The 12,843-nt window shown below is 35.5% G+C and overlaps 1 protein-coding gene across 4 annotated transcripts in view; it reads left to right on the top strand.

Moving 5' to 3' along the window:
• ZC2HC1A (zinc finger C2HC-type containing 1A) overlaps window positions 1-12,589 on the top strand; it is a 59,106-nt gene extending 46,517 nt beyond the window's left edge. For 2 of the 4 annotated variants that reach the window (XM_047783703.1, XM_047783702.1), the window contains exons 8-10: window positions 1,462-1,578; window positions 5,564-5,671; window positions 9,952-12,589. In XM_047783703.1, the coding sequence (XP_047639659.1) occupies window positions 1,462-1,578; window positions 5,564-5,671; window positions 9,952-10,117 (391 nt within the window). In that variant the 3' untranslated portion in view covers window positions 10,118-12,589. The remainder of the gene's footprint in view (window positions 1-1,461; window positions 1,579-5,563; window positions 5,672-9,951) is intronic. The other 2 variants (XM_047783704.1, XM_047783705.1) reach the window with 1 other exon arrangement.
• Window positions 12,590-12,843: the final 254 nt, after the last annotated feature.

Genomic DNA, 12,843 nt, shown 5'->3' with positions numbered 1-12,843 from the left:
TTTTTTTTTTTTTTGTCTTTTGTTGTTGTTGTTGTTGCTATCTCTTTGGGCCGCTCCCACGGCATATGGAGGTTCCCAGGCTAGGGGTCTAATCGGAGCTGTAGCCACTGGCCTACTCCAGAGCCACAGCAACGCGGGATCCGAGCCGCATCTGCAACCTACACCACAGCTCACGGCAACGCCGGACCCTTAAACCACTGAGCAAGGGCAGGGACCGAACCCGCAACCTCATGGTTCCTAGTCGGATTCGTCAACCACTGCGCCACGACGGGAACTCCAGGAACAGGTCCTTTTAGACACTGAACTCCATAAGGAGAACATCGCGTCAGGTCTGTCTTCTTTACCACAGTCACCCCGGAATTTAGCACAGTGCCTGATCCAAAGTAAGTGCTCAGGATTTAAATGAGTAAGCAAACATCCCATAAAAAGATTATACTTTTTTAAGTTATCAAGCAGCCATTTAAGATAGTTCTCCTTATTTCCTAATTTAATTTTTCCTGCTCCCTACTGTGAATGGATATTGGTTGGTGATAATATATATTATTTGGTTGATATAAAACAATGAAATCTTTGCAAACCTGCAGTTTTTTTCTGTTATCATCTAGCTGGAGATCCTTTATACTTGAAAACTATCCTTTATAGTAGAAAACTTCAGATGGTATGGCCACATAACATGTGATTTTTAGAGTTGCCATCCATGTTTTTTCACATAGGATTATGTTTTATGTTTACGTTTCTCTGGATAAATTTCAGAAATTGTTTTTGTAAGATAGGGTTAAGGGGAATTCCCCTGTGGCACAACAGGTTAAGGATCCGGTGTCGTCACTGCAGTGGCTCAGGTTGTTGCTATGTTGAGGGTTTGATCCCTGGCCCAGGTACTTCCACATGCTGTGGTTGTGGCCAAACAAACAAAAAGTCCGGGGTTAAAGATAAAAATACATTATTTGATTCATTATTTTATATTCAGAATTTTAAAATGTAGGAGAAATCATAAAAAGAAAAAAGAGAAAGACTCTAGGAGTTCAGGGAAGGGGAAAATTAGATTATTTGTGAGCTCCATAAGAACAAACATCAGATCTATCTTTATTCACCAGAATAACTACTTTCAGTTCACCTCTAGCTTCGTAGATTTTATTTGAAGCAGTTGTTGTCCTTCTTAAATTTTTTTAAAAATCGATTCCATTACTCTGCCATGTATAAGTGTGGGATTTATTTGGATGTTTATCTGAACTAGCAGGGTGGCCTGAATAGTCAGAATTTTCATATCTAATAATGGACATTGTATGAACTATATGAGGATTCTCTTTGACATTAGTCCTTACCCTGGCAGTCAGAGAATTAAGAGCTTGGGAGGTGGATTTCTGATGAATCAGAATAATGTCTTAAAAAACTTAAAAAATATATATAAAGAAACAAACAGTAGCATTCTCCTTATGGGTACACCTTTATATATTTTAATAGTAAGATGGACAAGTTAGGCCCTCCACTTCGAACTGGAAGACATATGCAAAGGTGGTATGACAGTGATACAAAATCAGACAGTGCCATCAAAAGACATGAGTTATTACCCATTTACAAGTAAGTATTTGTAACTCAGTTTGGTTAATCTTTTTCAGATATTTCCTTAAAGACTTTATATAATGTAATACTATACATTTGTACATTCCTGTACTTACTTTAATCATTTTTAAGACAAGAAGTGCTAAATTATCTTCTGGGATTTATAACACTTTGAGTTTTGATGAAAATTTCTATTCCTAAATCTGTTTTTTTTTTTTTGGCTTTTTTGTTGTTGTTGTTGCTATTTCTTGGACCGCTCCCACGGCATATGGAGGTTCCCAGGCTAGGGGTTGAATCGGAGCTGTAGCCACCAGCCTACGCCAGAGCCACAGCAACGCGGGATCCGAGCCGCGTCTGCAACCTACACCACAGCTCACGGCAATGCCGGATCGTTAACCCACTGAGCAAGGGCAGGGACCGAACCCGCAACCTCATGGTTCCTAGTCGGATTCGTTAACCACTGCGCCACGACGGGAACTCCTAAATCTGGTTTTAGAGCATATATTTTATTCCATTAAATTTTTATTTTTAGAGGGTTGAAATAGAAATCATCTTCAATAATTGGTATTTTTTATGAATATAAGGAATATTATATGTTAAATAATGTTGCTAGATTATCTTTTAGCTAAGCAGATGATGAATTATTATAAAAAAGAAGCGGAAAAGATCTTAGAAAACATTCAGTCCAAGAATCCTCAGTCTTTTTGTTAGATGGTTACAAATTCCACATAAAAAGGGGAAAGGACATGATGCTGCCAAGCATACTGCCCTCTCTGTGCTGGCCTAGCACCTGAGAAGAGAGGCCAGGGTAGCAGTGGCTGTCTTGGAACTCTCCCACAAGTCTTCAAGGTTTACTAGTTTGGCCCCCAAACCAAGTCTAGCCCTCTCATTTTAAAATGATAAACTTAGGGTCTAATAAATTAGACTACTTATTAAAACTGAAAAAGATGTTATTAAGTAGAGTTCACTTAACTTTTAAATCAAGGCTACAAGGTTACAACAACACTTTCTTACCAATAATAATAAATATAATTAAATATACAATAAAACAAAGATGGGAAAAGTCTTTGATATTTTAGCAGCCGTCATGTATGTTTTTAAGTAGTTGGTGATAAATCCCAGAAGGAAGAGTTTGTGCCCTGAGCCATTTTTCTTTGTACCATTGCTGTTTGTACTGGCTGGAGCAGATCTCATGTGTAGTTCCAAATTAAACCTTTTATTTTTGCCTGAACTATATATAGTAGGCAGATTGTAGATACATAACAAGGGTAGCACTTTTCAGACTCTGGCCAGGAAAGAAAATGTGTTGACCATGTGAGACTGGGATGACATGTTTAAGTACTGCTGATCAAAACGCTTCTACCCAGTCTCTTAAGAATGGTTCTCAACATTCCGATTCCACCTCATAGAAGATGTTGCTAAAAATACACAATAGGAGTTGGATAATGGCAGCTGTTGTTATTAACCTTATATTTTTCTCTAATTTGTTATTTTCCAATTATTTGAAGACCTTTATTGATATGAAGTTGTGTGTGTGTATATGCATGGTTGTGTTTGCATTATCTGTATATCTTATGTACACATTATAGGAAGGTGACAGGATTTCTAACAAGACTTTGTTATAGAGCCAAAAAACAAAAAATGTGTCCATCCCATTCCTCTTATGACTCTTAACTGGAGGAACTGCCATCCTTTGGCAGTGAATTTTCAGAGATTGAATTCCTAAAAAGGCATGTGAAATTCTGTAACATACCTAGAGGGGCTTTATCAAAGCAGAGTGGTTATATCTCATGGATGGACTTGGAAATGATCATTTGAAGGCTTTTTGAAGAGGCCCAGGGTAATCCATCCACACACCAAGGTGATTCTTGTCAAAGTTTAGAAACAATTTAAAATAACTATTCAATGTAGCCTTCCTTTGAATGACAGAATTGCATATTGAATATAAGATTTTTAATAATACCCACCCAAAATCAGGTTCAAGTACTCTGGCCATGTATGAGCTTTGCAGTTTCCTTAAGTTTCTTCAGCTTTAAAATGGAAATAGATTCTTCTGAGATTTTTGTGAAGATTAAACAAAGTATGCATAGTACTTGGAATTATATTTGACATGTAGTGGGCATTTGAAAAATAGTAAATGTTGTTTTTACCCGCATGTATTTTGGAGGTAGCTCTTTAAAATTTTAGGCAACTCTCTCCAACTTTGCTAAGTAAGTAGGAAAGGAAGAATTTCAGCCAAAGTTTGAGAACTTCCAATCTAAAGGAATTTTTTTTAAAGCATTCTGTTTGATCATATAGCGCAACATTGCTTATGTCTGAAATGAGAAGATTTGACTTAATTTCTAAAAGTGAGGGTGGGGGAAATAACACTTTATTGAATATCTGACTAGTTCTGCAGTATACTGACTGTGTCACTTTGGGTAAGTTCTTTAACTATGTTTTGCTTCATTCGGTTGCCTCATTTGTAAAATGGAATTATTAATCTTTCCTACTTCATAAAATTATTGTAAGAAGCAAATTTTTTATGAAGGTGTTAGAAGTTTAGCTATACCAAATGTAGTAAACACTATTATGTAAATGTTAACTTGTAGCAGCAGCCATAGTAATAATGGTATTACCATCATAATCAACTATGCCAAGTTTTATATAAAATCTCAATTCATATATATAGCTTTCTACAAGATAAGTGATGATGGTCACATTTTATAAATGAGGGAACTTGGATTCTGAGAGGTTGCTACTACCCATAAGTTGTTGAGTAGCAGTTGGGATTGGAATCCTGATTCATCTGAATTCAGAAGTCTGTACTTTAACCATTGTACTGTCATAATCCTTCTAAGCTTTCTTTGTTTCCTGGAGTTTCAGAGAGGGAATTGAGTGATGATCCAATAAAAACTCTTTTACTGGTAGCAGATGGCCCAGGCTATACAGTTGGTGAAATTAAAACTTTAAAGGCAAAAAGTGTATTAACCCACTTGTTTTATTTGCTGTTTCCAGGAACACACTTTCACAAATAGAATATTATCCTTTTAAAATGGTTAACTTTTTTGTCTTTTTGGTTTTTTATTTTTGTCTTTTGTCTTTTTTGTCTTTTAAGGGCCACACCAACTGCATATGGAGGTTCCCAGGCTAGGGGTCCATTCATAGCTGTTGCTGCCAGCCTACGCCAGAGCCACAGCAACACCAGATCCAAGATGTGTCTGTGACCTACACCACAGCTCACGGCAACGCCGGATCCTTAACCCACTGAGCAAGGCCAAGGAGCGAACCCACAACCTCATGGTTCCTAGTTGGATTCTTTTCTGCTGCACCACAACAGGAACTCCTTAGCTGTTTTTTTTGAACCACACCTTACATGCTCAACATTATTATTTAACAGTTATTCATAGGTACTTAACACATCTCTATTTTGAGGGAACTATAGATTTAAACTTTAAAAAGTGAAGCCTTTTAGAAATCATTAACTTATAAATTTAATATAAAGAATATATACTTTTTTTTTGTCTTTTTGCCTTTTCTAGGGCTGCACTCGCAGCATATGGAGATTCCCAGGCTAGAGGTCTAATTGGAGCTGTAGCCACTGGCCTACACCACAGCCACAGCCACACCAGATCCTAGCAGAGTCTGCGACCTATATACCACAGCTCACGGCAGCGCCGGTTCCTTAACCTACTGACTGAGGCCAGGGATCAAACCCGAAACCTCAGGGGTCCTAGTTGGATTCCTTAACCACTGAGCCACAACGGGAACTCCGGTATATCTGTAATTTAAATGATTTTATGTACCATCAGGACAGTGGTAGTAGATGCAGAATGTTCTGGTTTCTCCCTAGCATTAAGGATTTCAGATTTAAAATAATTATTTGGATTTTAAACTTTAGAATTTACCTTTCTATAGCTTCAAATTATTTTTCTTATCATGCAAATAAGCAATTTGAGAAATAAATGCTTACTATTCACTAGTTTTTCTTTTTTTCATTATGCCATCTTTTTCTCTCTTCTAGAGCTAATATCAAACCTCGAAATACCACACCACCTAGTTTGGCTCGAAATCCTGCCTCAGTTGGGCTCACAAGTAAAAGAAAAACATATACTGAGAGCTACATGGCCAGGTATGGATTTAGGTCTGATGTTCTAATAACTAACATAAAAAATGGGTATATGTTGTTTTCCAAGGATTATATACAAAAATTTCTATCAGGCTATTTATAGAAAATCTAATTTTTCCTTTGCTCTGATTTAATTTGGCTTTTATGTTATACACTAAGGAATTAGTTTTGGCATAAATGATGTTTTCTTATACCTTGTAGTTATCATGTTTTCAGTAAATACTCAAGGCCAGTTCGTTCAGCTCCACTAGATGCATTTGTGTTTTTTTATGTCTTAATTTTAATTGCAAAATGGTTGTTTTTACCACTATAAATGGAATAATATATCCTTTACACCACTGCTATTATCTTCAGCAGCATTTTAATACATTTAAACTCCCCTGCTGAGATTGTGATTATCCGTGTACTTCCCCTTCTAATCTGTCACAATATTTGTACAGCTTCAACATTCACTCTTTTTAAAGCACATAATGAAATTATTCCAGTTAAGATATTTATTTTTTAAATGTATCCCAAGTTATTCCAGAAAGTTTTAAGGAAAGGTACAGAAGGCCATGATGTAGAGTGAGATACAATATTTTTTTTAAATGAAAGAATAGAAAAACAAAAGATGGGAATTAAAAGATACCAGTGAAAAAAGGAGTGCAGTTAGTCTGCAAAATATGTGTCATGAGACCTGTAGATAGACTAGCTCTGGACCACAAATTAGGGTCTAAACTTTGTAGCAGCCAATGTACAGGAGAAGATAGGAGTAGTTACGTGATTCAAGAAGTCTAAAATAGAAAAATAAATCACTTTCTCTATGAAAGTATACCTAGTCCTGAGGCCTCCAAAGTTCTCCTGTGATTTCTTATAAGGAGGCACTGGGTAATTTAATGGTTTACTTCTCTCTTTCCTTCCTTCCTTCCTTCCTTCCTTCCTTCCTTCCTTCCTTCCTTCCTTCCTTCCTCCCTCCCTCCCTCCCTCCCTTCTTTCTTTCTTTCTTTCTTTTCTTTCTTTCTTTTGCTTTTTAGGGCCACCCATGGCATCTGGAAGTTCCTAGGCTAAGGGTTGAATCAGAGCTACAGCTGCTGGCCTGCGCTACAGCCACAGCAACACGAAATCTGAGCCACATATGCGATCTGCACCACAGCTCGTGGCCACACCAGATCCTTAACCCACTGAGCGAGGTAAGGGATCCAGCCCACATCCTCATGGATCCTAGTTGGGTTCATTAACCGCTGAGCCACAAAAGGAGCTCCTAAATTTTTAATTAATGTCCCTACTGAATCCGTACTAAATATGGCAGTGGATTTCATAGGATGTTTTTTTAGGATGCCCTCAATACAGGCCTATAACATGATACCCCATGAATCACCAAAACCAGTTGTGATGTAGGTGTGTTAGGTGTAAGTGTATGTATTATGTGCTTTTGTTATAAGTGCATAGCTTGTACAGTTATTCAGATTTAATCCAGGGACAGATTTTCAAGTATCTAAAATGCTAGCTCTCCATCCTGGTTGACCTATTAGAAAGAAGCATCTATAGAGCTTTCCAAAAATGAACATGATGAGGTCCCTCCTAGGGACTTGGATTTTTTTAGTTTGGAGAGTGGGATCTGGACATCTATGATTTAAAAAGTTTAAAGAGTGATGCTTATGCGTAAGATGAGAACCATAGAGGAATTGAATTGCTATCTTTTCAGCTAGATTTAATAAATACCATTTATTTCACTTGAAGTTTTTCTTTTTTTGTCTCTCTTTTGCCTTTTCTAGGGCCGCTCCTGAGGCATATGGAGGTTCCCAGGCTAGGGGTTGAATCAGAGCTGAAACCACCGGCCTACGCCAGAGCCACAGCAACGCGGGATCCGAGCCGTGTCTGCAACCTACACCACAGCTCATGGCAACGCTGGATCCTTAACCCACTGAGCAGAGCCAGGGACCAGACCCGCAACCTCATGGTTCCTAGTCGGATTCGTTAACCACTGTGCCACGACGGGAACTCCCTTCGCTTGAGGTTTTGATACATGTTAAATATCAAAGAAATGAACTTATGTTTCCTGGAGTCCTGGAGTGTGGCTGTACTCTGTTTTTATGTGTGGAACCATGTGTTTTGAAATGTTCTCTTATAAAATGGAAAAGCTAATAAATACATATGCTTTAATAAAAGGATCATTTTATCTTTCCAAAAAGGCAGACAAAAGAAGTATCAACAGACAGAAGCAAAAATCACATTAAAAAATAAGCTAGGTGCCCAGTAAATATTTTTTTTTGATGAGTAAGTTAATGAATAATACATGATGAGGACTAACAGCAAAAAACTTGGTTCATTTAAAATGATAAATCAGGAGTTCCTGTTGTGGCTCAGCTGTAAGGAACCCAACTAGTATCCATGAAGACACTGGCAGGTTGGATCCCTGGATTGGATCCCTGGATTGCAGGGTTGCAAGTGCGGCCCTAAAAAGACATACATACTTATATACATACATACATACATAAAATGATAAAGCAAACTCCTCAAAGTTGATCAACAAAAAGAGAAGGTACAAATAATATGCCGAATGAAAAGAATGTATCTGCAGATCCAGCAGAGATTTAAAATTATAAGAACAACTTTCTGCCAGTAATTTGAAACTTAGATGAAATGGAAAATTTCGTAGTAAAATGTATGAAAACCGATTCGCAAGACTAGAAATTATCATCATTAAAGAAATTGAATCAGGAATTCCCGTCATGGCTCAGTGGTTAACAAATCTGACGAGGAACCATGAGGTTGCGGGTCGATCCCCGGCCTCACATGGCTTGGATATGGTGCTGCTGTGGCTCTGATGTAGGCTGGTGGCTATAGCTCTGATTAGACCCCTAGCCTGGGAACCTCCATATGCTGCCAGTGTGGCCCTAAAAAAGGCAAAAAGACAAAAAAAAAAGAAATTGAATCAGTTATTAGACCACACCTGCTTCCTCACCATGACAGAAGTGCACAGGCACACACGTACACACACACACACACACACGTTTATACATACACACAAAGAGGGCTTATGAGAGTTTTTACATAGTAGCTTCTACCAAACTTTTACAGGGGAGGGAGGTGAAAAACAAAATTCTTCAGCTTCATTTCAAAGGTTTAGTAAAACCTTGATATCCAGACTAATGAGAGAATGTAAAATTATGATGTCTTACTTACAAACTTGAAAATACATATAAAAAATCTCCAAGAAATTTAGCAAGCCCAATCCACAGACATAAAATTCATGACACTTTAGATTTATCACAGAAAATAAGATTGATTTAACACTGGAAAGTTTATTCATATAATTTATCACATCAACAGATTAAAGGATTAAAAATATTGGTCATATATGTATATATGATTTACTGCCTATTTCAGATTTTTAAAAAAGCTGTTAGAAAATTAGGAGTAGAAAGGAAGGTAATTAAATGACAAGAATATTAGATTTACTAGGACTCTACATCAGTCTTCATATTTAGTAGTAAGCATTTTCTATAAAAGTCAAAATAACACAAGAATGTCAGCTATAATTTGTTTTAATGTAGTATAAGTAAAAAATGAAAGTTATAAGACATGGAAATAAGAACAGAAAACTTTTGTAGTTACATACAATATGATTATGTAGAATGCCCAAAAAAGAAATTAATAATAATGGAATTTTTAATAAATTGGCTTGTTATCAGTATATTGAAAGTCATTGCAGTCTATTTGTCAGCAACAAACAGAAAATGTAGTTTTTAGAAATACCCATGCACAAACACACAAATTTTGAGGTATATAAGTATCAAATTAAAACCAAATAAGAACTTTAATTTTGATGGGGAAAAATCACAAAACTTCAAAGATGTTAAAACGTTAAAGTAGAAACATGCCTTCTTTAGAAAGCAGAAGATTCAGTATTGTAAAGCTTTGTATCATCCCCTAAATCAATGTATAACTTCAGTGCAGTTTTCAAACAAAATTTATGTATCCTGACTAGTTCTAATCAGTCAGGACATCCAGTGTTAGCCAGGATAAGGTGAAGAATAGTGCTCGGATGTTTTATGAAGCTGTAGTAATTAAAACATGATAAGCGATTCAAGGATAGACAAATAGAACAATAGACCATGATGGAGTAGTTAGAAAAAGACCCCGTGGATTTTTTTTTTTTTTTTGTCTGAACTAGAAGAATATTAACAGTGAGATTAAGTAAGCTTTTAGTTACACTTAATATTATGGTCTGTTTCCCAAGAGTTACGTGTTGTACACTGCTGACAGGAACTTTTGTGTTTCTATTTTCTGTTCCTCTCCAGGCCAGATGGAGACTATATATCGTCACTTAATGGCGGAAATGTTAAAGGCATTGAAGGAAACTCAACAGGACACTTACCAAAATTCTGCCATGAGTGTGGGACTAAATACCCCGTAGAATGGGCAAAGTTCTGTTGTGAATGTGGTGTTCGCAGAATGGTTCTGTGAACAGAATCCAAGAAGAAAAAAGAGCTAAGTCCAGAATCTTATGACTATTACTGCTTGGACATCTAGAGCACTTCCGCTAGTGATTTCATGCTAAAATCATTCAAAATACTTGTTTTCAACAGTTTTTGAATCCTTTGTGTAATGTGTTATGTGTGTGTATATTTGTGTGTACATATACTGTATATAATAAATACCTGATAACCTAAACGGTGCCATTCAAGGAAATACTCACTGATTAGTTAGAAAATAATTTCAAGTGGAATTACCAACTTAGGTATTTTCTGTTATTGTTAAGCGTATTAAGTGTAATACCTCCTCAAACTCTCAGACACTAGTGGTTAGCCCTTTAAGCTTTAGTATGGTCATTACTTTGAGCAGAAAATCGTAATAAACATTTTTATTATTGGTGCCTGGTTCCAGACAGTATCATTGAAGGACAGGATGCTTGGAATTTTAGAACTGAAGAGAATATTTTTAGTTACCGTTATATGAGGTCATTTCTTGTATGGAATTCTTTAACAATTAATTTTATAAATATGTTTTAAAAGAGAAAAAAAAAACGGGAGTCTGTGTTACCCTTTTACTCAGTGTGCTATTAATTATATAATTTCGAGACCTTTACTCATTCTTTAAAATGTAATTATGCAGATTCTCTTTCAGAGACACAGGGCTGAAAATACAAATGTATTTTATTCTAGTTACAGTGGAATAATTTTTTTAGGACTCAGTGTGTATTAGTTAAATATATATTCCTGATCCTTTTATTTTTTTTTGGCTGCAACCACAGGATGTGGAAGTTCTCAGACCAGGGGTTGAACGCCACATTGCATTTGAAGTCTGTGCCGAAGCTGCAGCAACGCCAGATCCTTAACCTCTTGTGCCACAGGGAACTTCCTCTTTCTAATTGTCTTCAAATTTCACTTTTTCTCTTTCTCTTCCCTAACCTCACATCTGAAGAGTAGTTTTAATCTGATTTTTAATTTCATTTTTTCAACTTTTCAAATTTAATTAATAGAAGATTCACAAAATTCCTTGTAAAATCTTGTATTTATTTCTCTGTATTTGAATTTAGAATCAGCCATGTCAACGGGCTTTAAAACCATCTCATCTAATAATAATTTCAGTATTTAATCATTAATGCAGGTTATGCAGGCAAAAAATATTTGAATTTTAGTCACTTAAAGTATAGTTAGAGGTAGTTATGAGTAAGATAAGAGAATAATTTTTCCTACTCATATTTTTAGTGTTTAATGCTGAAACACCATTCACATCACACTAAAAAACAACTGAAAATGCATTGCTTTAATGGATAGCTGATTTATTATGCAATTAAACATTGGCAAAAGTGTAATTATACTTTATCTTTAATTTGGACTAAAATAAGTTTTTAATCATTGTCCCTTTCAGTGTAACATAGTATTTAGTAGTAGATACCTTTGCTTGTGTAGCCATATTCAGTAATACAGTAGTAATTTTGTTGAATCAAGCCTAACAGAGCCTTGATCTTATTGTAAAGGTGCATTCAAATCTTTTATAGGCAGTGTCTAGCTTCTTATTTATGATTCTGATCAACTGTAAGGATTAGTGTAGAAACATGTGGCTTATAACTTTCTCTGAAATATATTTATACCTATAACTTTATTCTTTTTTTTTTTTTTTTCATTTGGGCAGGGGCTGCTTTAGACCTAATGGGAATTGTTGTTATACTTTCTTGACTTTCTATTAATTTTTATTCTGGTTATCCATATTCACTTATTTGAAGGAAGGGTCCATCTTCTAGAATAAACTGTAATAAATTTAGGGGAGTTACACACATATTAGAATTTCATTTCACTAGTTTATGTTCTTCTGTTCTATTATAAATCCTATGAAGAACTTTAAACTCTTGTTTTATCTAGAATCGAGCACTATTTTCTTTCAGATGTGTTTTAAAGATCACAATTTTTTGTCTGCCCAACAAAGGGTTAGGTAAATGAACTTAAAGTGGCACATGTGTGTTTCTGACTAAATTTTACTATAGCAAGTAAATGTTTAATGTGCTAACTACATGGAAGTGAGTTGATAAGAAATCATTTGATTCCAGAACCCAGAGATTATTATAAACAGTAGGTGAAATCTATTTATGAATTATGAAATGTGTCAATGCAATGTATTTTAAATGCATTTTTATATTATTTGGGTATATTATTCTCATGATTTGTTGTGCAATAGTTGTTTTTAAGAAATTTTCCTATGCATCATTTATTTTATTTTTATTTATTTTCACAAGTATTTTCCAGTGTGGTAGAATAAAAAGATGATTGTAAACTTAAATTGAAAATGTAAAAATTGCTTATATATTACTCTGAAAGTTATTAGCTTGAAAAAGTAAGATTATTCTGGCTGCTGTTGTCTCTTGTTCACTTTTTTTTTTTAAATAACAAATAATGTCATCGTTTTTGAAACTATTCAATAAACACATGAAGCAAGGAAGTGCTAGTTGGTTTTCATTTATGTCTTATCTTTTATCCAGACTCAGATAGAAAGATAGGAATATGCTGAAATATAAAGAAAATATTCACGTGTTCCCTGGTGGCACAGTGGGTTAAAGATCCAGCATTGTTGCTGCTATGGCTCGAGTCACTGCTGTGGCATGGGTTCAATCCCTGGCATGCTGCAAGTGTCGCCAAAAAGATAAAATATTTAAATTGCAGAACTTTAAATGAGAAAACAGTTTTCATTGGCAG

The sequence above is a fragment of the Phacochoerus africanus genome, chromosome 6 (genome assembly GCF_016906955.1).
Source record: "Phacochoerus africanus isolate WHEZ1 chromosome 6, ROS_Pafr_v1, whole genome shotgun sequence".
Taxonomy (NCBI): domain Eukaryota; kingdom Metazoa; phylum Chordata; class Mammalia; order Artiodactyla; family Suidae; genus Phacochoerus; species Phacochoerus africanus.
Note: the sequence above shows the minus strand (reverse complement) of the source record. Positions and strands in the feature narration are given on the sequence as shown.